The following is a 24,903-nucleotide window of genomic DNA, read 5'->3' as shown; positions in this document are numbered from 1 at the left end:
TTCGCACCTGCACATAGGTCGGGTCGGGAGAGCTTGGCCCGACCCATTCGACGATCAAGTTAGTGAATAGTCGCAGGGGGTTTTTGTGTTGTCCTCCCTCCTCCCATTTCCTCGGAGCGCGAGGGTTTTTATAGTGAGGGTTACCGTTGCCTGATGTGCCTACCCGTAAGGAGTAGGATCGTACTTTTGGTAGCGCCTGACATCAACGTTGGCGTGGCGTGAGGGATCGAGCCTAAGCAGGATGTTAATGTGCCTCAGTCGGCGTTCTGGTCCGTGTTGATCAGGTGCTGTCAGGTTAACAGAGGCACGAGGCGTTATCTGGGGCAACTGACGTCACTCGAGTCTTATCGCCATTATTACCCTCATCAATACCCACCCACGCCAAGCCTGAGCAGGATGTTAATGTGCCTCGGTTGGCGTTCTGGTCCGTGTTGATCAGGTGCTGTCAGGTCAACAGAGGCGCAAGGCGTTATCTGGGGTAGCTGACGTCACTCGAGTTTTATCGTCGTTATTACCTCATTAACACCCACCCGTGCCAAGAATCTAATTTAAGATTTGACTAAATAGAGTGTTTGAAGGCACATGTAGCGGTCTTTGGCCGTTGATCCGACAAGTTATCACCGTTACATGACGTACAAATGCATATCAAATCAACAAATGTTTCCAACAATAATTAGTTTAGATGATTTTTTTTTAAAAAAATTATATTTTTATGTTATTTCCATAAAGTAATTTCATATTCAAAATTTTCTAATAGCATCTCTTTTTTTACCTATAAAATACCTAAAATATCCCATTTTTCTATTTTTTTCTCTATAAACTGATTCCATAGGATGAGTTATAATGTCTTTTGTACTGCATTATAATATTTTAAATATAATTAAAATATTATAACATAAAAACATTATAACCATAGTGTTTTTATACAAATTATACAAAAAAAAAATTGTTATAGTATTTTTTTACTAGTATTTTTTTTGTATCATTGAAAATACTATAACCAAACCGATTTACTCTATAGACCGATTTAATGATATTTTAAGTATCAGGTAAAAAAATATTTTTCTTAATCCAATAATCCGTCTCAAGAGAGAGAGAGAGAGAGAGAGAGAGAGAGTTATAATATGCAACCTTCAATGATTGATCGATGCAATAAGATTTTTGTGCTTTTGGTCTCACCCAACAGTTGCTGCTCATTCATTCCTTCTTTCTACAAGCATCAATCTTTAGCAGATTCCACTCATCTTTTACTTTTTTCCTTTTCCTTCAAACTTTCCTCTTGAAGATTCGGTTTATCTCTAAAAAGTTTCAGAAGAGAGAATTAACAGGCAGAAGTTTTCCCATTCATCAGTGTCATGACTTGTGTTCTTCTCAACTTTCTTTCTCCTATGACTTCTTTGCTCTTCTTTTGAACTCAACCACACACATTAAAGGATGTTGGTCCCAACCTATGATCATCTTTCTTCCTCTAAAGGCTGTGAAGATCAAACTTTGCTTTTGATGTATCAAAAGACTATGAAGCTTAGTAAAATGGATAGCTTCTGTATCTAAAACATGAAGGTAGCACTCACTAGTGGTTCAACTAATCACACTATCCTTTCTACTCTCCAAATCCCACAACAAGACAGCATGCAGTAAGTAAGAATAGCAAAAGCTGGACAGCAGTCAAACCCTACCATCTCCTTCCCTGCACACAGCTTCTTCTCGAGTTCTTCTCAACAGCGACAGAAAGATGAACGTTGACAGTGTGGGGCTTGGCTGCTGCCTTTTGGTCTGATGTGTAGGTTGTGGCATTTAGCGCATGGCTCTGTCTTGGCCAAGAAGAATCCAGTCGAAGGGTCCATGTTCTCTTTCTTATCCAGGGAGTGGCTCACTGGCTGTCACTGGGGACTGCATGTGGCTATGAGGCCATGGCAAGTGCAGTTGCTGAATCTTGAGGCCGCGCAGCTCTCTCAGTTCCCAGGATCTCCTTTTCTTTGTTTTCTGAAGAGACCTGCAGCACCCAGGATTGACTGACTGACTCATAGATTTGCTTTCTGCACATAATTATCCCATGAGCTTTTGCACAACTTGGCCGTGCAGATTCTTTCGCTAATCCGAACTCGTTTTGGTGATGGTGAGAGCCGCCATCGAGTTTGATCACCACATTGCTGGGCGACAATGATTCCTCCAGCAATTATTCTTCCACTTTTTTGATACCCCAGAGATAGCAACTCCCTCTTCCTTGTTGCTCTGTCACAGCATCAACAGTTCCTCCCTCTTTACCCAACGACACTTTGCTTGTGCTATCTTTTGCTCATCTTCACCTGTTGCTACTGTCGTTGCAGCAATGACAGTGTTGTTGTAACTACACAGTCTCCTCGCCGGTGCCTCCTCCCAACCGGTGCATCCTGCTCATAACATAGTCGACGCTTTCGATGAATGATCCATTGTCGATCTGCTTCGTTGCTTGCGCTTGCACCGGAGACGAAGACACGTAATTCCTCTACGTGATCTCGCCTTTGTGATATGATTTACCTTGCAAATTTGATATGCTATGCAATTATACTGATCCTCCACCTTTGCTTAGCTCTACTCGATGGATAGCAAAGCAAACCGCTAGTGACCCTCCTCTATTCAACCATGTTTGGCGAGCATTTCCTCGCTCCTAAGCTGGCGCTTACTTCCCAATAACTTGATCGACGTCCTCATGACCCACTGAACTCACTGGTACTTTGGATCTATGGTCGGTCTCTCGACGATAGTTTACTAGTCTCCAACATTCTCTTGACCATGCTATCAATACTCACGATCGAGATTATACTTGGGAACGAAAAGGTCCTTTCCAAATTTGATCTCCACCATTCTTAGCTCTCATCTCCTCCATCAGATGAGATCAAACTCTTTCGCCTTCCCAGATTAGCTCTCATCTTCTCAATCTACAGGACCAACAATCGCGACTCACTTCAACCAAAATTTCAAAGGAAAAGGCAATCTAAACAATAAGAAATTTAACAAAAGATCAAACAAGAACTCTAAAACACATGAGTAATCAACAGAGCCACCATCCATCATACTATTATCAAGTTTTTAATCATGATGGTAACTCCAACTTCAACCCTAACAAATTTACAAATACCAAAAGTTCTAGCATCCTAATGAAATCAACAATAAATGAAGAACCATTTGTCAACTTTATAACAAAGTGAAACATATAATAAAAGTATGTCAATCTAGATTGAAGTATGCTACAATACGAAATTGGCCTCAAACAATTAGTTCCAGTACTCAAGGCAATTGAATTATTGACTCTGAGCTTCATATCATATCACTTTCAGTTTGTAGAATTTATCTATTTATTATGGTAACGAAGACATCATCATTGTTGATGGTAATGATATACCTATCACTCGTATTGGTTCCATGATACTTAATTTATATACGATCACTTTTAAACTTGATATTTTATATGTACTTTAAATTAAAAAAAATTAAAAAAAATTATTTTATTTATAAAATTATAAATAAAATTATAAATAAAAAATATTTTTATTAAGTTCTTTCCTAACTCGTTTTTTTTTAAGGATTTAAGCATGTGGGTATAACAACTCATTTCAAAAATAATATCTTCAAACTATACCAAATTCTTGATCTCCATATTATCATAAGCTATTCTTTCCTGTACAACCCACAAGCATCACGCAAGCTAAAAAAATCTTATTGACATAAAATCATGTGTGAGGAATATATGTTTTACTCTACAATATTATATAGACCCTTTATATCATTAAATCCTATAAAAAATATCATTTAGTATAAGTGGATTTTTCGAATTTAGTGGAACCCAAATGAATCTATTGCTAAATATAAAATATATTTAGTAACTAAAGAGTTTTACCAAATATTGAGCATTAACTTTACAAAAACCTCCAATTATATCTTAATACTTGTAATAATTTGACTTATCGTGAGCTTGGGTATCACTCAAAGCCAACAATTATGATAACTAGATGTTAATAATACTTTTTTACATGCGATTTTGATTGGACTTTGACTAATGATGATATCTTTAGGTAACAACCTCCTATTTTTGTTTATTCTCAATATTCTAAACATATATATAAACTTTGAAAAGATATATATAGCAAACCAAGCTCCAAGAGCATGATATAATAAACTTGGCTCATACCTAATGTCAATCAATTTTGTTAATTCTAAATTTGATAACTCCTTGTTCATACGATAATAAAGGAATGTATCATATATTTACTAGTTTATATGGATGACATTATTATCATAGACAACAACTCTATTAGGATCAACCACCTCCTTAAAATGAACATTAAAATGACAGATGAACATTAAGATTTTCCATGGAAGATGAACATTAAAATGATAACTAAGTTATCACACATTTTCTTACGGTGAGTCACTTAAGATAGATGATGGCAATCCTTTATTGGATTCTACATTGTATCAATAAATACTTGGATAGTATTTATGACTCATTGGTTCAAACATCTTAGTTAATAAACTCTTATAATTCATGCATCAACCCTCCATAACTCATTGGACTACTAAAACATATCCTATGATACCATAAAGAAACCCTTAATCATGATTGTCTTCTTTGAAAATAATCATTCTCTTATCTTTATGCTTGTACTGATGTTGATTGAGCAAGAAACACTAATGTTAAAACATCCGCATCAATATATATTATATTCCTCAATACAAACCCTATTAGTTGGAGCTCCAAAAAACAAAAAATAATTATACATTCTTCACGGAAGTTGAGTATCACATTATTATCATCATTGCTGTAGAACTTAATTGAATCACTAATTTGCTTCACGAACTCAGTGTCACCTTTTGCTCTATTTCAATTATATGTATCTCACGTCTATTCTTTTGACCAATTAGCAGACTCTCACAAAGCCACTTATGATTATTAGGGCATGATTAAGCATCGATTGTAAATCAATCATCAAAATTTGATAGATTGTGATATCAATTCACGTACCTTTTGTATCTCCATCATATCAATATCCCATGATTCAAGGGCAATCATCTTGATTCATGAGCATGATCGAAGGACAATCAAATCCTCCTCAACCTAGTATATATTGATTCATGAATTAAGGAATATAAAAAGCCATTCTAACAGTAATCCTTTAGTTCCCACACTTAGTTTCTCATGTAGTGGAGGAAGATGAGATCAAGCTTCTAATGGAGTGTTGAGGAGAACATTAGTTAAGATAAGAGAAGAAGCAGCAGCAAAATACTGTAAGTAACAGTGAAATAAGTGATGACAATGTGTGTCAGACAGGCTAATTTGTCCATGTTGCGAGCTTGGAGTAATGATCATATAAGTTTGTTGTTTGTGGAGAAGAATGTGAGTCATGCTCAAGATGGTGAAAACTTACATCACAACGAAAAATGGGATTTAAATGCATTTTTTGAGTTCTGGAAGAAATATTTTCCTTTTTTTTTTTTATCACATTAAGTTTTTGGAGAGGGGGGGGCATTAATATCAGTTAGAATTTCAATTACGATCAAAAGATAGTTAACTGATGAAGATTAATCAAAATGATATTTTTGGATTTTATAAGGACATATATGCTCCATTAAGATTTTAAAAGGACCAGTATAAGAAGCAATTATTTCAGAGAGATTATATATATATATATATATATATATATATATATATATTCCTCTTCACTACTGCAAATCTCTGAGAGTGCATTTCAGTTTGCACTGGCACTAAGCAGATAAATTGAAATAGACAGCATGAAGTAGTTTAAAATTGATATGGACTCTATTTAGATACAACATATGCCTTACAATTATGTAATTAAATGAATTGTATAAGAACTACACACACCAAACCACTTTGACAAATCCAATTCATCAGTCACATTCTTTGGCACAATACACAAACTTGTCACATAAGACATTTTGATATTTCTGCTGAGGATGAAAGCAGAAGCTGTTCGGAATCTCAACTGCAAAGAAAAAAGATTAAAAGCAAAATTTTCTTCTCAGGTATGCAGAACATCTTTTTTTTTTAGTCTGTAGTAATATTTACAGCTGAGGTCTTAGCGGTACGCCGTTCATCATCATCTGATGGTACATTGGACCTGCATTCGGCATGGGTAGCCTTGACTCCGACTCTGGCATCGGTTCCTCCTTGGGCTCTCCTTTAGGAATCATCAATCCTTCAACAGGCACATGGTGGCCCAGATATGAGTGAACCGAAGGAAGAACTGACACGTTCATTGGCGCTAGAGGACCCGGCAAAGCCATAGCAAGGTTCGTAAAACCTGGTTGGCTCATCGCAAAAGAGAAGCTGGTTGCTGGTCTTAGCTGCTGTATTCCAGGGAGGCCAAATGTACTAAAAGGTGCATGGCCTTCAAGCCTTACTAAACCGCCTTGGGCAGATTCCACTCTTGGGAGTAGACCATGAGGTTCATGAGGTGCCGCTGTATTGGATATGGTACCAGAGGGAATGGAGCCTGGGTGATTGCTATTTCTTGCAGCAGGGACATCATGGTTGTGTTTACCCTCATATGTTGTGATCACTGACTTCAGATCATGTGCTGCCCTTTCCACATGTTTCCGAACATTACATCCTGGATGTGTGCACTTATAATAGCTTCTGCAAAAACAAGAAAAAAAAAAACTTCATTCAGAGGAAATTTGTTAATTTTCATTGAATAGGTCTGCATAGCAAATAAGATCTTGTGAAGATAAAGTTTAAAGTTCTTGCAGTTTCCACTATCAAATTTGTGTAACCATTCAATAAAAACATGCACATATAATGCAAAATCACACCTCGGATTTGGATTTCCTTTAACCACTTTCTGTCCATATTTGCGCCAACGATACCCATCATCAAGAATGTCAACCTCACTGGTTGTCTGAACCACAACCCTTGGTTCACGAACTGCTCTAGAAGCTGCACTCATCTCAATAGCAGTGGTGTCTAGCTTCCTGAAATAGAACCAAATTGATGTATCCTAACAAAGGGATGTTGCAAATTGTAGCTCACATGAAAAATTGACCCAATCAAGTTAGCAGCAAGAAGTAAATTAGAAAATAAACTAAACTTACATTCTTTTGGATTCGGTCTCATCTCCCTCACCATCACAGCCAAGTGATACACTGCCATGAGTGGCCCTATCATCCTCATCTTCTTCATTGGACATTGTGGATGAAACATCTATAGCATCAGAAGATAAACGAGCTATATCTGGAGTCTGTTTTGTAGTAGCAGAAGGGTCACAACATTCAGCAGCTACATGGGCAGATGTTGTAGTCTCCAGGCCATCACCCTGCCAATCTTGCTCCTCGTTCCCCATATTTCTAGTTGTCCACATGGTCTTGCTATCAGAATTCATTTGTGATCCAGTTTGAGCAGAACCATCAATCTCTGGGTCATTAAATGGGTGGGACAACAATACACCAGATCGGCGATTTGGAGGAGGCATGGGATGATTGTGGGTACCCTTATAGATAATCTCTGTGATGTGACCTTCAAGAGAGCGTTCCACCTTTTTCTTTACCTGGCAGTTTGGGTGAGTGCATTTGTAATAACTTCTTGGGTATTCACTACCCTTTACTTGTTTTTGTCCGTATTTCCTCCAATTGTAACCATCCTTTGCTGGAGCACCAACAGCCACAGATGAAGGCTCTCCTTTAAGGTCTCTGTCTCCATCCTGTTCATCATCAAGGGGCAGAGCATGGTCGCTTCCCATGAAGGAATCAGGCATACTATGTTTGAACATAATAGAATCAGTAGCATCTTTACTGTCAGCCTGAAGGTTGAATTCGTGTTGATTTTGGGAATGCATAGGGCCAGCTTCCAAAGTTCCAGTTTCTTTAGGTTTCCCCAATTGAACAGGTACAGTTATACTTGATAATGTTTGTGGTTGACTTAAGCCTGGAGCAACCTATGTTGACATAATTACCAGTCAAGATCTATGGATAAGTGGGGAAAAAAATCTCTGTATACTCTTAGTTAGCATTAATATCATGCAAAGGTTTGTACAGATATGATAGTCCTGTGAATAAAAAGTGGGTCATCTCCAAAGTAGAACATTTTTCAAACAATTGCAAGCACTAACACTGAATCAACTTGAATAATTTTATTAGGTAATATGTTCATATGTATCAAGATCGACATTTCATATAGTAACCTGCCATACAAGTCTCAAGCAAGACTATGATTGACATTATAGAACAGAACAGAAGGGAAAAAAATGCATGAAATTCCAAAGACAACAAATAGCAACACTATGAATGACACTTTCTGTACTTGAAGCATACCATCAGAATCTGAGTAGATATGTGTGCAGTTTTTGCCATGCAAGGAGCAATGAATTTACATCCTAAAACAATCTTTTTGAAGAGGATGTCAATAGGCATTTGTGTCCAGCTGAAGTTAAAAATTTATGTTTAACCAGAGATTACAATGCAAAGCCTTTAAGATGTAACAGTTTAGACAACCACATGAATGGACATTTCTTGGCATAATTAAATTTAAGCATGTAATCACGGTGTCTGAAGATGGCCTTCTGTAGAAATACTTCTCTTACTTGCCTTTTTAGAAATTTAACAAAGATTTGAAGTACCCCATTCCAGATATGTTGTCCTAATTTCTCCAAAAATGTCGCTCTTCATAATCTTTTCATGCAATTCCCTAGTTGCCTACCAGCATAGGTATGGTCATTGTAGTATGTCATGTATCTCCAATAACTTCTGGAAGTCATAAACTTGTGGACCACTACACTAGACTCTCAAATATATGATCTCCGATGTCAAAGTTTAACAAAATGAAATTAGCCATTAAAAAGCAAACAAAAGGCTACCGTTTATTGTCGATTGCGAATCCTTACCCTTATCCACACAAAAAGACAAGACAAGTGAAGCTTTCAATACTGGAATCAATCTTGATCATTGGTATTCAAGGTCCTTGAGCCAACATGGACAGGTAGGCTACATAATGACTACATGTATTACATTAGTTATGTTCAGTCCTTTTTTTTGTAAACGGTCAGTAATTGTGATCTTGCATTGCTATGTTTTCAATTTCAAATGCAGTTTCATGAGATTGCTGAAAAAAAAATGCAGCTAAAGCGGACCTACCATCCTCTCAGAACTTGAATAAAATGAGGAGTGTAATTCCAGGAGGGGCTTGAAAGCGAATGCTTCAGGAGCATCTTCGAGTAGGTCATTACTTTTAATACGAGATGATGAGACCGACATCGAAGCTGGGCCTGCAATATTGTTCTGTGCAAAATGAAGCTTGCCAGTGGTGGGAGATGGTTGAGCCTAAAGAAAATTATTAGGAAAAAGAAAAGTCAGGCATTACGATATGCGGATATCCAGCATGGTCTGATTTAGAATTCATCCCTTGCTTATTAATGCCTACTGTTACATCAAGTAGAATTCATACCATAGAATTAGAAAGAAAAACCGGAGACTCTAACAATGATGTAGGGCTCAGACCAGGTGGAATGGTCAGATATGGAGATCGGACATCTGAGGAAGATGAAGCCATCTTTTCTTGCCCAATCCGAGCAGTATTGAGCTTGGGCACGTTAAAACCACTAGCAGATATCCTCTCAGCGAGACCTCCATGCGAGTTCAATTTGTGAGCTCCAGACCAATTTGATTCTGATAGGAAATCATTTGATGCCTCACCCTCTTCCTCTTTTGTAACCTTATCCATCTTTTCCGTCTCCAGTGCAGGCCCCTCATTTTCCTTCCCTGCCAAGAAGCCTGACGAGGATCTTGAACCAAACTCCTCGCTTAAGAAGGTTGACATTAAGGTCCTTGGACTGGGATTTGAAAGGGTCCAGTCCTCGATCATGGCGTCCTTGTCGTTCATCCCAGCCATGATTGATCCAATTATTCTACTGATTCAGATGCAAGTCCTGTCAGATCTGCAAAGACAACAAGGTCCAATCGAAGTTAAAACCCAATGACAGCAGATAATTTCAATGCCCAGGCATAGATCAATGCGCACCTTTTGATTCCACCTTAGATAAAAATCCGATTTTGAAGATTCCTCAGGAATCCCAGAAAGCAAAAACGACGGAGATCAAATAAAAGTTCAATTTTTTTCCAAAAAATACAACTAATCTGCGAAAAATTCACAGAAGATGTTTCAAAGCAAAGATCAATTAGACACAACGGAACCCTAAAGGACCAAAGCCATACAAGATGAAGCTGAAAGCAGCAAAAAAGCTCCAATCTTTTGATAGAAATGGAGCAGATTCCCACTAGAGCAAGACCAAACCCAAATCACCACAAGAGATATCAGAAAAGAGGGAGGCAACAATCACACTTTGATAAGAGAAACAGTAACCCAGACAGGAAACGTGAAGGTAAAAGGGAAAGCTGGAAATGGAGGCGCAAATGGGATGACCCCAACCACATCAGAGCCAGGCAGGAACAGGAGCTTCGGAACCAATCAACAATGGGTTTCTCCTCTGAGCTCTGTCAGTCTGATAAAGCCACAGTAGCAAAAGAAGAGAAGGAGACAAAGATCTGACTCGTATTCCTCTTTCTTCTACTCTTCTAGTGGGAACCCCAATAATTCCCGCAGTAATTGCTTCTCCCTACTACTACTACTACAGAGAGAGACGGGGACAGATGAGACTAAGGAAGAATCCCGCTTGGAAGAGACACAGAACGGCAAGCTTGTTCTTATCTTCCCCTCCCCTTCCCTTCCCTTCTCTTTCCTCTCCTCTTTTCTCCATTGCTTTGTGTCTTATCATCTCATATACCTCTTACAGTATCATATATGAGAATATAAATTTTACAGGGATATATGTGCAAATAATCGTTGTAACTTTACAGATACGTATGCCACTTTAAATATATTTTAACTCATATCCCTAATAGTGCATAAATGAGTTACTTACAATGTGAAATTGGGACCTATCTGAAATCATTTAAATATTAATATAAATATTAATAGTTAATATCCATTGGTCGGAGTGCATTGGATTGACTACCATCTGAAATAATTTAAATATTTGAAGGAATATATACGCAATATTAAATTTTGAAGGGCCAAATTGCTATTGTTTACCTTTAAAAGGATATATGTGAAAAAACTTCTTCCTTATTAGTTAACTAATGGGCGTCGGCAACGGAGCTGTGCATCTGAGTGATGACACGTGGAGCATTTCGATCCGTCCGTCGAAGAAGGGAACTACTGTCAGGCCCAGACAGGGTCCAGCCTTCCCTACCCACCTCGCAGTGGTGGGCCCATTCAACGCAGAAGCTGGACCCTGTTCCCATACAGCAAATCCCGTCGGTAACTTGCATCCATAAGGCTCATAATAGACGTGACTTAATTTTTTATTTATTGGAATATCTAAAATTGCTGTCCCTTTTTATTTGAGTTGGTCATCGATCTAATTGTGATGTCTCAATCTTGCTGTGGTGGAGACATGATCACACAGGCACCAGGAATCTTAGACAGTATGCTTGTGTATGTCCCTTTATCACAATTTTCCGAATCATAAAGCATTATAATATATGTATTCGTTGTGAAGGGGTTCGCGCGCAACAGTCGTCGGGAGACGATGCGCGCAAGCCCGCCCGTTTCCCGCCGTCTCGAGACCCTCCTACGCTCCCCGCTCGCCTTCCGCCATCTCCGCCCCTTTCTCGCCCGCCTCGTCATCGCCGGAGACGTCCGCCACCCAGCCACACTACGCCGCCTCTCTGACCTCATCGCGCTCTTCCCCGACCACCCCTCGTCCCCTCTCCTCTCCCGCGCCCTCTCCCGCCTGTACTTCCATCTCGCCCCCTCCTGCACCACCTTCCTCTACAACCTCATCATCCGTGCCTTCTCCCGCAGCCGCCGCCACCCCTGCGAGTCACTCTTCGCCTTTGTCTCCCTCCTCCGCTCCGCGTCCCCCCCGGATCACTTCACTTTCCCCTCCCTCGTCAAGGCAGCCTGCAGTCTTCGCTCCCCCACCGGTGGCATCCAAATCCACCCCCAGGTGTTGAGACGAGGGTTCGAGTCTTACGTATATGTGCTGAACACGCTGTTGTCCATGTACTCGGCTTTCGGGGACATGGTTTCGGCTCGGAAGCTCTTCGACTTGAGCTCCGAGTTGTTGGATGTCGTCTCTTGGAACACAGTCGTTGATGGATATGTCAAAGTTGGCGCATTGGAGGTTGCGAGGCGGCTTTTCGAGGAGATGCCTGTGAGAAACGAGGTGTCGTGGAGCGCAATCATCAATGGTTATGCTGGGAAAGGCGAGTTGGATGTTGCACGATCATTGTTTGACAGAATGCCGGTGCAGAGGAATGCTGTAACTTGGAATTCGATGGTGTCGGGGTTTGCAAGGCACGGGTTGTTGCCGGTGGCTAGGAAATTCTTCGATGAGATGCCCATGAGGAACATTGTGTCATGGAATTCGATGGTTTCTGGGTATGCACTGAATGGGGAGATGAATGCTGCAAGGAAGTTGTTCGATCAGATGCCCGAAAGGGATGTAGTTTCTTGGAGTTGCATGATTTCAGGGTATGCACAGAGCAACCAGTTTCTAGCGGCATTGCAGCTCTTTAAAGAGATGCAGAAGGTCCGCATGATAAAACCCAATGAGGTAACAATGGTCAGTGTGCTCTCAGCTTGTGCACATCTTGCAGCTCTGGAACAAGGAAAGTGGGTACACGCATACATAGACAAGAACCATATGACACTGGATGATGACCAGAATCTAGGAGCCGCTCTGATCGATATGTACGCTAAGTGTGGAAGCATTGACATAGCTCTAAAGTTGTTCCAATCTTTGGACCGTAAGAATGTCTCTAGCTGGAATGCTTTGATAACAGGATTAGCAATTAATGGGGCAGCTAGTGAGTCTCTTGAAGCATTTGAACAGATGCAGAAATCTGGTCTGAAACCCGACGATATAACATTTGTTGGTGTACTGATGGCATGCGTTCATGGAGGACTGGTCCATGAGGGGCAACAATATTTTGAGAGCATGACAAAGGTTCATGGGATTCAGCCTCAAATGAAGCATTACGGATGCATGGTTGATCTCCTGGGCCGAGCAGGATTGTTGGAAGAGGCAGAAGGAATAGCAAGAAGTATGCCGATGAAAGCGGATATCATGGTATTGGGAGCTCTGCTTGGTGCTTGTAGGATTCATAAAGATGTAGCAGTCGCGGATAGAGTAAAGAAAGATGTTCTTCGGTTGAAGGCCGAGCAATCTGGTTGCCATGTTTTACTTTCTAATATATTTGCTGCTGCAGGTAGATGGGCTGATGCCTCCGAAGTGAGGAGTTCACTGAAGCAGACTGGCATCAGGAAGGATCCAGGTTCTAGCTCTGTGGAACTGGATGGGATTGTGTATGAGTTTGTCGCAGGGAGTTGTTCTCTTCCTGAGGCCAGTGCCATGTATGCCTGGCTGGACAAGATGGGGAGTGATCTAAGACATCAAGGGTATTCACCAGAGACCCAAGATGTCTTACTTGATCTAAGCGAAGAAGATAAAGAGACCTGGTTGTCGAGGCACAGTGAGAAGCTAGCTTTAGCATTCGCTTTGTTAAGGTCTGCACCTCATTCCACTATAAGAATCGTGAAGAACCTAAGGATCTGTGGGGACTGCCATTCCTTTGTAAAGCATGTATCCAAGTTCTCTTCACAAGAAGTTATCATCAGAGACCGGATTCGTTTCCATCATTTCAAGGATGGCACTTGCTCTTGCAATGATTATTGGTGATTGTTGATGAGAACAACAAAGCTTCTCATCAGTCTTCAGTTGTTATTTCATTCAGAATTGGTCGATATTTATGGGTATTCTGCTGCATGATGATGTCTTCTCATGTTCTTCGCATCTTCAACAATGAAGGTTTTGTGATTTGCATCACTCTATTTGTCACTCCAGCCAATTTCTTGATTTTAAGATCAAAAAGCTTGTGAGGTAATTGTTATTGTTGATATCCACTTTGAGTGGCTCACCTCACGATTTATATTCTAAAATTAGGTTACTGGTCAACGAACTCCCCCGCTGACCATGCACTTGCAAGCACGTAAGCCTTCTCTTTCGCAAGACCAAAACATGGCCACCACCCATTCCCAAGGCCACGAACCCTCGAAGCATGCTATAAAACCCCCTCCACCCACTCCTTCCTTCCTCAGGCCTGCAAAGGAGAGACACAAGCCCCACCCGCAACACCGTCTTCCTCATCTCCCCCGCAGCTCAGCCGGTGTCAGCAATGGAGATGGGGAAGTTCGCCTGCGCCGTCCTCGTCGCCGCCGCCTCGGCCACCGCTGCTTTGGCGGCCGATGCACCCGCCCCCGGCCCCGGCCCCGCCAGTGCTTCCTTCGCCGTCACTCCCGCTGTCGGCGCCGTGATCGGGGCCTCCCTCCTCTCCTTCTTCGCCTTCTACCTGCAGTAGCCTCATAGGAAGAAGCGAAGGGGAAGCCTCATCGTTCCTATTGCTGTATCTCTTTGTTTCTTCTACTCCCATTTCCTTCCTTGAAAGCTGAGCAATGGATTGTTCGCGTGAATGTGATTGGCGATCGAGTTTAATGCAATAAAAGAAATGTTTGCTGAGCCTTTTTTTCGTCTTACAATTAATCATAACGACAAATTTATGTGTTCATCAATGCTAGAAGCCACGTGAGATCACGTGAGGGTAGTGTCGTAATTGAGATGAACGGAGGTGGCGTTTCTGTCATTCCGGATCTCGTCTTTCATTTGAACAGGGAGGAGAGCGAGAGAAGGAAGAGGTGACGGAGAAGGGAGTTCACCATCGAGATCCACAAGCGGCTTTACTGACGGTATATTTACTTTCTTTTGTGCGATTTATTGTCCTGAGGTTTCGTTATTCCGCGATATGTGATGGGTGTTCTGATCCGATTCGTGTTTGCTTCTTCTTCGTTTCGAGAAATCTTACAATGCGTGGTTTGATGTTTTGTCGCGATCTGAGGCGATTCGAGTAATAGAACCAATTTGGATCGTTTGCCTCATGTTTCTGGGGATTATTTATTACTTCCGTTGAATTGATTGCGATATTAATCTGACGCCCCAATTTAGCCCTATATCGAATTTGTAAGATCTAAACAGTATTTTGGATCAGTGATTGAAGGTCATGAAGTTAATGAGTCATTTGAATGATGCTATTAGGATGGATCATTGACACCGAACATAGCGAAGGAGATTCTCTTTGCTTCCTTGCGTAGGTACCAAAGGTTTGGTCTTTGTTCTTGTGTGTTTGTTTGACTTCAAGAAGAACAACAAAAAATGAGTAGTTTCTCCGACTGCGATTGTTCTAGACCTTTGATCTGTCATGCCAAACCTGCTTGTGTTATCATCATGTGATGTTAGAATGTGGCTTCTGGGCGTCGCCCCCTGTTTGGAGCAGCACTTCCAGAATGCAGAAGAATCAGCTATTCCGATTTGAGATGAGGCAAGCGTTGCTGTCGCCGTAGTTTTCATGGGTTCTTTGGAGAGGGGCAGATTTGGCAGAGCGATGAGAACCTGTGCGGGACCCACCGCACCTGGTGGCGGCTCCACCCTCGATGATCCCTATCGCCACGCGAGGAAGCCCTCTCTCGAGAGGGCACGTCCATCGCTTCCTTCCCTGCTCCGCAAGAGGCGGCTTCAGGTACGGGAGCATCCCTCGCCTCTGCACTCATCCTTCCCGTCTTGGGCTATCTCTTCTTTTTCTTCTGCTCATATAACATCGACTCTTCCCATCTCCTCTCTTTCCAACAAATATTATCCTCGCCTTCCGGACCGAGATCTACCGTGGTAAGTCGGGTTTTCTTCTTCCTTTTTTCTGTTATAGAACCTTCTCTGATATTTTTAGGAAATAAATGCCGCAACTTCTCGGTTTCTTTGCTGGATTTTTTAGTTCGTGACATGATATTCCCACCTTTTTGTTTGATATCAATATGATGACAAAAACAAAAAAAATCACATTTCTGGCATGTCCATCTTTATGGATTGTTCGGACAAAAGTTGATTTTGATTGATTCTGAGTACTAGATTCAAAAAGAAGGGAAAAAGAAAAAATCCTAGTCACAATTCTTGTTGGTTGATTTCAGCGAAGGATAAAATATAGTTCTTTATCATGCATTAATGTCGGCAAAAGCAGAAAATTACCTGGAAAAAAAAAGAAGGAACTTTCAAGTGGGATTGCAAATGGGCTTTCCTGTTCCCACAGATTGATTAATGGAAGTCTTTGAGTGAGACAATTTGAGGGCTGTCGGTGATTGTTATTTCATTTACAGTTCTTAATGCCAAAGATTTGTATGCTATAATTCAGATACAAGATTCTTTATGGTGGGGTTACATGAAAATGATCAATTTCTTGTTCTGCACATAGATATGTTGCCCTTCCTGTGCTGGCTAGGATACTAGTATCGCTGCTACTTCCAGTAGTTTGTATGCAGGATGTTAGTCTTCTTAGAGTGCCAAAAACATGATTTTGCCTCACAAAATTATGAAGCTTTAGCTTAATATGGTTTTGCCAACAACATATGATTTGGCTGTGACTTTTTATTGACCCTAAGTAATTACCATATTTGCTTTTACTCATTTATTGCAAAGGTTGCAAATAGAGCTGAAGATATGTTCCACTTTCCCTCTGGATATGTTCCATTATTTGCTAGTCGTTGGACAATGGTGCTTGATTTCTCATGCAAACACCTAGAAGATCATTTTATTACAATGTCTTGCAGATAAATCTAGGCATATGTTTGTGCTGCTTTGTATCCTACGTAGAGTAGAAGTAGGGGGCAGCTGTAATCTTTGCTTGAGAAAGTAACAATTTTTGTTTGATGTGATTAGGTAGATGCAGCTGTGCATGGACAAGGCCACAAATATTGAATTATTTTAATGGCGCCTATGTCCAGATAAAGCAGTTTTGAACCATGATATATATGTAGAGACATTTGTGTGTTTCTCATTAGCACACACAAACCAAAACAACAGCTTTATAATATTAGCGTTTCACATTTCATATACTTTGGAAATCATCAATCTTGCACGGAGGTGTTGGGAAATAGATGTTTAGCTATATGTCTCCTCTGTGGTTGACCCGATCCAATTCCAGCAGTCTATGCTCTCGTTCCAGCCTGTTCCAACGAAGACATACAGTTGTGTCATTATCCAAGTCTTTTCGTTCTTCCTCTACTAATATTCGAAGACCTAGATGTAGATTTCCTTCTTTTACTCTTTCCAAACATAAAGGAAGTATTCTTCAGCGAAACATGGACACCTCAATGAGATTGTCTGGGGGCAAATTTCGTCTTGCATCAACGACAAGGTGTCGAAGTATGAGTTTGAGCCTTTCTTTGCCATCACATGAGAAGTTCTCGGGAGTCTCTTGGAATACTAGAAACTTACCATTGGTAGCAGGTGGCGCTTCGCTTGGGCTTTATTTGTGCTTTACGACTTCAGGACCAGTATATGCTGAACCTTCCAGGGGAAGAACTAACAAGAATGATGGAAACAGCACTGGATATTCTCATGGAAAAAAAATTTATACTGATTATTCCATTACTGGTGAGACAAGACTTTTTTGTTTTTTAAGGCAGTTCATAAAATATCTGCACTAGTAAAGTTCCCGAGTATAATTATATCAGACATGGTCACTCAGATAATTACCTAAACAAATTTGTCATTCTTGTAGGCATCCCAGGAGATGGAAGATGCTTATTCCGTTCAGTGATGCATGGGGCATGTCTCAGGTCTGGCAAGCTACCGCCAGATGAGAAACTTCAGAGAGAATTAGCAGATGAATTGAGGGCCAGGGTAAGTTCACCGGGCGTATACCTTACAGTTGTATATTTGTCATTATTCTGGAAGTACATTGCTTACATTCTACTTTTGTTGATGCTGTTTCTTACTCACACAAGCAGTTCCAACTAATATATTCTTAACTTCTCGTTTCATTCGATGAACTGGCCAGGTTGCTGATGAATTTGTTAAGAGGCGAGCAGAGACTGAATGGTGAGCCGATGCTTCTAAATAAGAATCATAAATCATTCAGTTTGGGTGGTAGCTTGCACTCTTGATAATTTGACTTGGAGAGCAATCTCAACTTTTGGGAATTCCAAAAAATTCTCTCAAATGTATCTATCTCAGTGCGAATTGACACAATTATAAGTGGTAGAAAGATATTTAGTAAGAGAAAAATTTTGGCAGTCAAGCATGAGTTATTTTTAAGCTAATCATGTTGCAGGTTTGTTGAGGGTGACTTTGATACTTATGTATCTACAATTAGGAAGCCACATGTATGGGGAGGTGAGCCTGAATTATTCATGGCGTCACATGTTCTTGAGTAAGTACTTGTGTTATCTACCTTTCTGAATTCCATGAAATTTCACATAACAATTTCCAAAATGTTTCCATATCAATATTGTATATGCCTTATCCGCTCTTATTAAAATTTTGCTATCCTCCCCTTTTTTTTCTTTCCTTTATGCTATTTGTTCTGCTTCCTTTGTGTATATGATTGAACTAAGATTACAAATGGCATACACCCTTTTCTTCCATGCATTCATGATCTGAAATCAGATTGGCTGTCAGGTAACTGCTACACAAAGTTATCATTATAATTTCCTTTCATGACTCAGAGGCATCTTGAAAACAACAAATTGTGGTGTTGGTCTTGTCTTATTGATGGATGTGCTATTGATCAATCTGGAGATTTTAGATGTATTTCAGCAATCTACAACTCTCTATAAGACACTCTTTATTTTGTAGAATGCCAATCACAGTTTATATGCTCGATGAGGATGCTGGTGGTTTAATAGCAATAGCAGAGTATGGCCAAGAATATGGGAAGGACGATCCAATTTGTGTTCTTTATCATGGCTTTGGTCATTACGAAGCCCTACAAATTCCTGGACGAAAAGGTTCAAGATCTAGATTGTAGCTTTTTGGACATGGTGCCTTTTATGCTGTTGTTGGTAAGTAATATGCTTTTTAAGTTTCATTTATAAATCTTCTTACAATGACCAGGCAATATGATGTCTTGCTACGCGTGCTTGGTTTATGTTATAGTTAAAGCTGTTCAGAAACATTGACTTTAACCTATTATGGATATGATGTATATATTTATCACTAAACATTCAACCAATCTTTCTGAGTGTCTTTATACAAAGTACATTCTTTTACTAGTTAAACCACTTTATATGAAATATCTTGACTGCCTTTGCCTAGATAACACCTGAAATCGTTGGCCTTAGCTGGAAAATGTTACTTATGCCTCACTTGTCAGCATTCATGGTAGCAAGACGAATGACATGCAAAAACCTTTTAAAGCTGTTTCCACTGGATTGATAAAAATAGGCTTCTTTTTTCTTTCTCTATTTAGCGATAAAAATCTGAAGAAGTTATTGTTCTATTTTACAGATTGTGGCACCCGTTCAATGGGCAGATGGACTTGCTGCCTGGGGAAATTTGAGCCCAAATGTCCCAGCATTATGTTGGGACACCAGCTCAACACTTCATGCTGAAAGGAAGATCAACCCACGAGGAAGAACTTGCATAACCGATGATCTACATATGTGATATGCTGTTTACAGATATGAAACCCAGGATTTGCTCTTCAAATTTTCATTCAATGGGAACCGTGAGATTGTCAAATTATGTGTTCGTCTTTTCTTTTCGTTTTCTAAGTTATCTTACACTTTCTAGTGCATGCACTAATAATGGTGCCCACTCTAGACATCACTTACTTGAATCAAGTTATCACAGCTCGTATTAATTCACGTTACAAAGATATAAATGCCTGCTTTACCAGCTATGAATGCATTTTATTCTTAATACTAACCTGAATTTTTTTATGATTTCAAAGAGATTCATTTGGTTATTTTGATGCCTATGAAATATAGTTGCTATATCATCTCTGGTTAGATAACATGCTGTGTGATTGCAAACTCATCCAATTTATCTATCCTGATTCGTTCTTGTTTCCAATTTATCTATCCTGATTCAGAACCTTTTCATGCATCCCCAGGTTTTCCTCATTCCTTTTCACTCGTTCCTAGTAATTCATCTTCTGTATATAATCCAATCCGTTCGTCGGAGTCGCATTTTGTTTCGGTTGAGCAAGCAAAAAGTAGTTCAATTTTTTTTCCTCACTCTCAGATATATTCTTCCAATTGGGTATAGAGTTTTCTCAATTCAAGCAGTGTATGATTACCAAGAAGATTTGTCACACAACAATCAACTTAAGTTGATCGAGTAGTTGTTCTTGAGCAATTTCTTCACTCTGATGTAATGAGAAAATGAAGGGTTGTTCTTGAGAATTAATTCTCTATCTTTTGAGGAACTTGGTAAACCAAATAGCAGATCTCTTTGGGTGTCTCCTCAATCCATCTCTGTAGTCCATCTTTGGGAAGCATTCTTTCCTTCAGTGCATCCTCAAGTGACACCCTCTCGTCGTCGAACTCATCGACCCCTACATGACCGCTGGAAGGGCAAGCACTCGTTCCGTGACACCAATGGAAGACGAAGCTTGAAGAGTCCATCCAGCTTAGCATTCTCAGTGATGTATATGACCGGATTGCTGTGCATGGTCTTTGCATAGAGCAGGAGTTCTCTCTCAGTCCTGTAGCAAGTGATGCTAAAAGAATCACAGGAATCCTCTGTGTTATCGTGCAGTTTATTGCGGAAAGATCTGTAGCCAAAAATACCTGTTCGAAAGGCATGGAAGTTTGGTTCGGCGTCGTCGAAAGAGTAGAGAGTGGTGGAGTAATTGATCCCAGTGAAATCGAATGATGCTTTCGGCATCTCCGACTGGTTCTTTGTGAACTCCGGCAAACGATTCTTGACGATGGTTCTCATGCTTGATGGAAAGTCTCCTCGAGTCAATGGATCCATTAACCTGTGCAGGCCATTGTTGCTGTCTCATTGCCTTTGTGACCATCATCAATGTGTAGTGCTGTTGACAGCTTCCCATCCAAACATGAAATCAAGAGACCTTGCAGCAGCGTCATGGAAGTTTGATCCATTGTATGGAGACGACTGCCGGTCTATAGTTATTTGAGCGACATAGATTGCGTGATGTGTCAGAAAGAACACACAACCAGCTTGATTAGTGCAGCATTGTCAACTGGAAATCAGTATGTGAGTCTTTTCTAATTGAATAATATATATTATAGAACTGATTAAATTCGGATGAAGATTATTAGTCGATAAAAAAGAAGTTCATATTATAGTAGAATTCCTTATAAGATGTTTTGATGGGAGAAACTCTCCTAATGATTTATTTTAAACCGACTGCTCTCACTTATATATAAATAATATCTTTTAGGGACTAAACCATGACAATCTTTGAGAGATTACGGTTTATCTCTTATCTTTCTTATCTCTAATTCATTAATTAAGTGGTCCTGTGAAAAGATAAAAGAAGAACTGAGAGTTTAGTTCTCCGTATAGATCGATAATGATTTTGTAAGAGTCTAGTTCTCTTACAAATATGATAAAATTCTTTCTAAAGGTACACGTCATAAATTTGATATATTATTATTTAATTTTAATTAATTTTTTTTTATATTGTATAATATATTACAGATTTTATACGTATCAAAGATGTCATCTGCATAAAGAAGATAAAGATTACAGTGACAACATTACACACGGATAAAATAGTTGAGATGATCATCCTTTATGTAGGTTTTATAGGAGACCGGTTTTGACTGTCCTGTTTTCACGAGTATTCTTGGATGGGTTGAATTCTTACTTTACTGCTACTGTTAATTCAGACTGTAGCTAAGAGTGTCAATTATATGCTCGCGGATATTTCTAGTGAGTGGGGATAGGAAGAGCACTCCCCGTCGCCATCCCATTTATATTATATTATATAAAATATTTATTTATAATAATATAAATAATAAAAAAAATACATATTTGAGAATTGAACTTGATACATATAACTTTAATATTCCAACGTTAATCATTAAATCAATCTTGAATTTTATTTTTTAATATATTTAAAATAATAAAAAAATAAAATATTTCATCATAGATTTATTTGAATATATTTGTATTTATTTGATTATGATTATATTTTAATATTATTATGAATTGTAAAATGTATAAATATTATTGTTATTGTTTATAAATTTTAGTTTGTTAATTAATTTTGATAATAATTTTTTAAAAAAAATAAAATAAATTAATTAGAATAATATGAAGAATTCATCGATTCTTCACCCCCATGAGGATTGTCCATCCCCGCTCTTGTCTCATCTAAACGGAGAATGAGATGAGGATGATGAATGAGAGAAGAGACGAGGATGACGTCCAAAAGGACTCCTCGCTCCCACCTCTTTCCATTGACATCTCCGATTATAATTGTACGATAGATTAATGCCTCGTGGTCTAACCTTTGAGCTTATATGAGATTCCATAGGATGTTATGTAAAAATTATATTGGGTCTTCTGTAAAAACCACTATGATGCTTTATATTAGGCGAAGATTCCAAGAATTCAAAATTAAAAAATATATTTTTTTTTATAGAAAATTAAGGGCACATGACATTTTATAATGAATTATGCAAAATTATGGATCATTAGTGAATCGTCAAGATGCGTAATCGAATCGCATTTTGACGTCAGGAATTCTCAGTTGCCATATTCATTGGAACGTTGACCATGAGTCAACGTTATTACATGATAATCACTTTGGCATATCCATTGAAACGTTGACCATGAGTCAACGTTATTACATGATAATCACTTGATTGACGTGTAAAACTATCCGGTAAAGTAATACATGCCATCAAGTTATCCACGTACCAGCATCTGGATTAGTATAATTTATTGGTGATTCTTATATTTCATGTTAATTATAAATTACCCTCTATATTTAGTTATCTTTAGTATTTCGATCCCTATATTTTAAAAAATTATATTGACATCCTATAATTACACAAGTGAAATATCTTAGTCCATTTATCTTAACGTCATTGATTTTATCAACAAAAATATGAAAATAAATAATAAAAATATAATTTTAATGTTCCAATTGATGTTGACAAATGATGATGTCGCTAGAGATCACAGATGATTATTATGAATGAGAAGATTGATGACAAGAGATGAGAGTCAGTTTTGTATCTGTGTCGATGCAGTTGCCAAGCGACCCTTTCATCGCTCTATATCTATGTCGGTATCGACTTTATGTGTCAAGCGATGAAAGAGTCGTCGATGCAAATGTTAAGTTGCGCTCGACGACTACATCAATGTAGACGTAGGTGCAGAGCGACCCTCATCTCGTTGTTACTCTTCTTATCCATAACAATCATCCGTAACCTCCAACATTGTCATCGTCCATTACCACAGAGTCATCTGCCATCGGATCAGATGGTGTCTGTCGTAATAATTATCATTGCTAATACTTGGTTAATCCTGATCCAAATCGGATTATCTATGTACCTTAAGAAATTATCATTCCTAACAACCAAGAGCATTCGAGATGCCACCAAAAAACATGATTGTAATATTTGCACTAAGAAACATACAAGCGCATGGCCGATATGAAACTTATACTATATTACATAGTAAGCTTTTCGTGCTCGGATTAAAAGATGCAAGAAAATAAAGAGTAGGATGAGTTTGAAGATACAAGCAACAAACACTTGGATGAAAGCATACAAATGAATCAGGGAAAGCCACAACTATGCAAATCCAAGACTAAATATATATGGTGATTGCGTACACAAACTCTGAACAAAATCGTCGCAAAAGAGCCCGAAAGGATCGATAGAAAATAATCTTGGCTCGGAAAACAGAAGGGACCATTAATATCAGGAACCTAAGAAGAGTAATAATGGAATGAGGAAGAAAAAGAGAGCAAGAAATCTCACCTCAATAGGTGACCATGTCCTCGTTAAACCTGTGACCGATATAAGAACATAATAAGTGTGATCTTAACCATCCATCAACCACGACACATTTCGGTGTTCTTTTAATGCCATAAAATTTTATGAAGAGACTGCTTAAATGATCAGACAAGAGAGTCTGACTTAAACCCTATTTCTTCAATAAGTTGACACAAAGAATGATTGAGACAAACCACTGAGTCGAGAAACATTGTCTGATCCAAGTGAAATGTGGGGAGAAAGTTGCAAACAGATGCTTGGTGCCGATAACTGGCACCTAAAGAAGTAGAAAGAGCAAGCAAGGTTTGGACTTGGTTGATGTCCACTGTGATGAAGAAAATAGTTTATGCTTGAAACAGCAGATTAATTGTGCTCAAATAAGAACCACAAATACATATGCACAAATGTGTCTAGATGTTATATCCGGAAGAAAAGAAAGAATAGAAACAAAAAATATCATTAATTACTAGCAATGCAATGGCAATTTTTTTCATACAGAAACTCCTAAGAAATTCGAGAAGCCTATATCAATTCATGATGAACGCCAACTAAATCTGGATTCTGGACATTACAGAATCTTTGTGGACAAACATTTTCCAATCATTAAGTTGACGGCAAAAAGAGTAACAATCATGTTTAGCATCTCAACACAACATCAGTCATAATCAGAAGGAAACTAAATCCAAAAACAACCTTTTATGACTCTAGTTTCTACAAAAATCAACAGAATTGGCACTGAATGGAAATGGTAAAAGAATCTAGAATGATTTTGCTAGTGCTACAGCTGGATAGATTTTACTTAGTTCAGTCAACTATCATGGTCAAAACTAATAACTATTATATCTTATCTTTCATCCTTGGAAACTTCACATAATAGACCACTAAATGTAGTAGTTAACAGTCAATATTAATACTGAAAAGTCTGCAAGGTTTAAACCAATGATAGAGTCGGAATGATTGGATGGTATTAGTTTCACAAAAGTCTAAGAATTTACAAGCTAGTGTTCAAGTAGAGAAGTTGCCATGACAAACTGAAGCAGCTT

The 24,903-nt window shown here is 39.0% G+C and overlaps 3 protein-coding genes across 6 annotated transcripts; 2 read left to right on the top strand and 1 right to left on the bottom strand.

Moving 5' to 3' along the window:
* Positions 1–5,737: 5,737 nt before the first annotated feature.
* LOC135612941 (probable WRKY transcription factor 2) lies at positions 5,738–10,714 on the bottom strand. Its single transcript, XM_065109788.1, has 6 exons — positions 10,010–10,714; positions 9,437–9,926; positions 9,127–9,312; positions 7,093–7,931; positions 6,814–6,972; positions 5,738–6,637 (listed from the first exon to the last, which is right to left on the bottom strand). The coding sequence occupies exons 2-6, from the start codon at positions 9,878–9,880 to the stop codon at positions 6,064–6,066; spliced, it is 2,202 nt and encodes a 733-aa protein (XP_064965860.1). The 5' UTR covers positions 9,881–9,926; positions 10,010–10,714; the 3' UTR covers positions 5,738–6,063.
* An 849-nt stretch (positions 10,715–11,563) lies between these two features.
* On the top strand, positions 11,564–13,951 carry LOC135612942 (pentatricopeptide repeat-containing protein At3g62890-like). The gene has a single exon (XM_065109789.1). It carries the CDS (start codon positions 11,580–11,582, stop codon positions 13,731–13,733), a length of 2,154 nt encoding a protein of 717 aa, XP_064965861.1. The 5' UTR covers positions 11,564–11,579; the 3' UTR covers positions 13,734–13,951.
* A 772-nt stretch (positions 13,952–14,723) lies between these two features.
* LOC103985386 (OVARIAN TUMOR DOMAIN-containing deubiquitinating enzyme 4) lies at positions 14,724–19,741 on the top strand. 4 transcript variants are annotated; one of them, XM_065109786.1, is made up of 10 exons: positions 14,724–14,797; positions 15,144–15,208; positions 15,345–15,770; positions 16,812–17,297; positions 17,382–17,528; positions 17,656–17,777; positions 17,935–17,975; positions 18,208–18,306; positions 18,732–18,937; positions 19,383–19,741. In XM_065109786.1, the coding sequence occupies exons 4-9, from the start codon at positions 17,030–17,032 to the stop codon at positions 18,901–18,903; spliced, it is 849 nt and encodes a 282-aa protein (XP_064965858.1). In that variant the 5' UTR covers positions 14,724–14,797; positions 15,144–15,208; positions 15,345–15,770; positions 16,812–17,029; the 3' UTR covers positions 18,904–18,937; positions 19,383–19,741. The 4 variants fall into 4 exon arrangements, with proteins under 4 accessions (XP_064965858.1, XP_018682329.1, XP_064965856.1 ...); XM_018826784.2 differs by having other exon boundaries at positions 14,725–14,797; positions 15,345–15,624; positions 16,812–17,528; XM_065109784.1 differs by having other exon boundaries at positions 14,725–14,797; positions 16,812–17,528.
* Positions 19,742–24,903: the final 5,162 nt, after the last annotated feature.

This window comes from Musa acuminata, chromosome BXJ2-5 (genome assembly GCF_036884655.1).
Source record: "Musa acuminata AAA Group cultivar baxijiao chromosome BXJ2-5, Cavendish_Baxijiao_AAA, whole genome shotgun sequence".
Taxonomy (NCBI): Eukaryota; Viridiplantae; Streptophyta; class Magnoliopsida; order Zingiberales; family Musaceae; genus Musa; species Musa acuminata.
Note: the sequence above shows the minus strand (reverse complement) of the source record. Positions and strands in the feature narration are given on the sequence as shown.

Coding starts and splice junctions, on each gene's coding strand:
- LOC103985386 (XM_018826784.2), top strand. CDS start 17,030: ATGTTTAGCTATATGTCTCCTCTGTGGTTGACCCGATCCAATTCCAGC. Junction 17,529..17,655: donor TACTGATTATTCCATTACTG/GTGAGACAAGAC, acceptor TCATTCTTGTAG/GCATCCCAGGAGATGGAAGA. Junction 17,976..18,207: donor AGGCGAGCAGAGACTGAATG/GTGAGCCGATGC, acceptor ATCATGTTGCAG/GTTTGTTGAGGGTGACTTTG.
- LOC135612941 (XM_065109788.1), bottom strand. CDS start 9,880: ATGGCTGGGATGAACGACAAGGACGCCATGATCGAGGACTGGACCCTT. Junction 6,973..7,092: donor GAGACCGAATCCAAAAGAAT/GTAAGTTTAGTT, acceptor GTTCTATTTCAG/GAAGCTAGACACCACTGCTA. Junction 6,638..6,813: donor AAAGGAAATCCAAATCCGAG/GTGTGATTTTGC, acceptor TTGTTTTTGCAG/AAGCTATTATAAGTGCACAC.
- LOC135612942 (XM_065109789.1), top strand. CDS start 11,580: ATGCGCGCAAGCCCGCCCGTTTCCCGCCGTCTCGAGACCCTCCTACGC.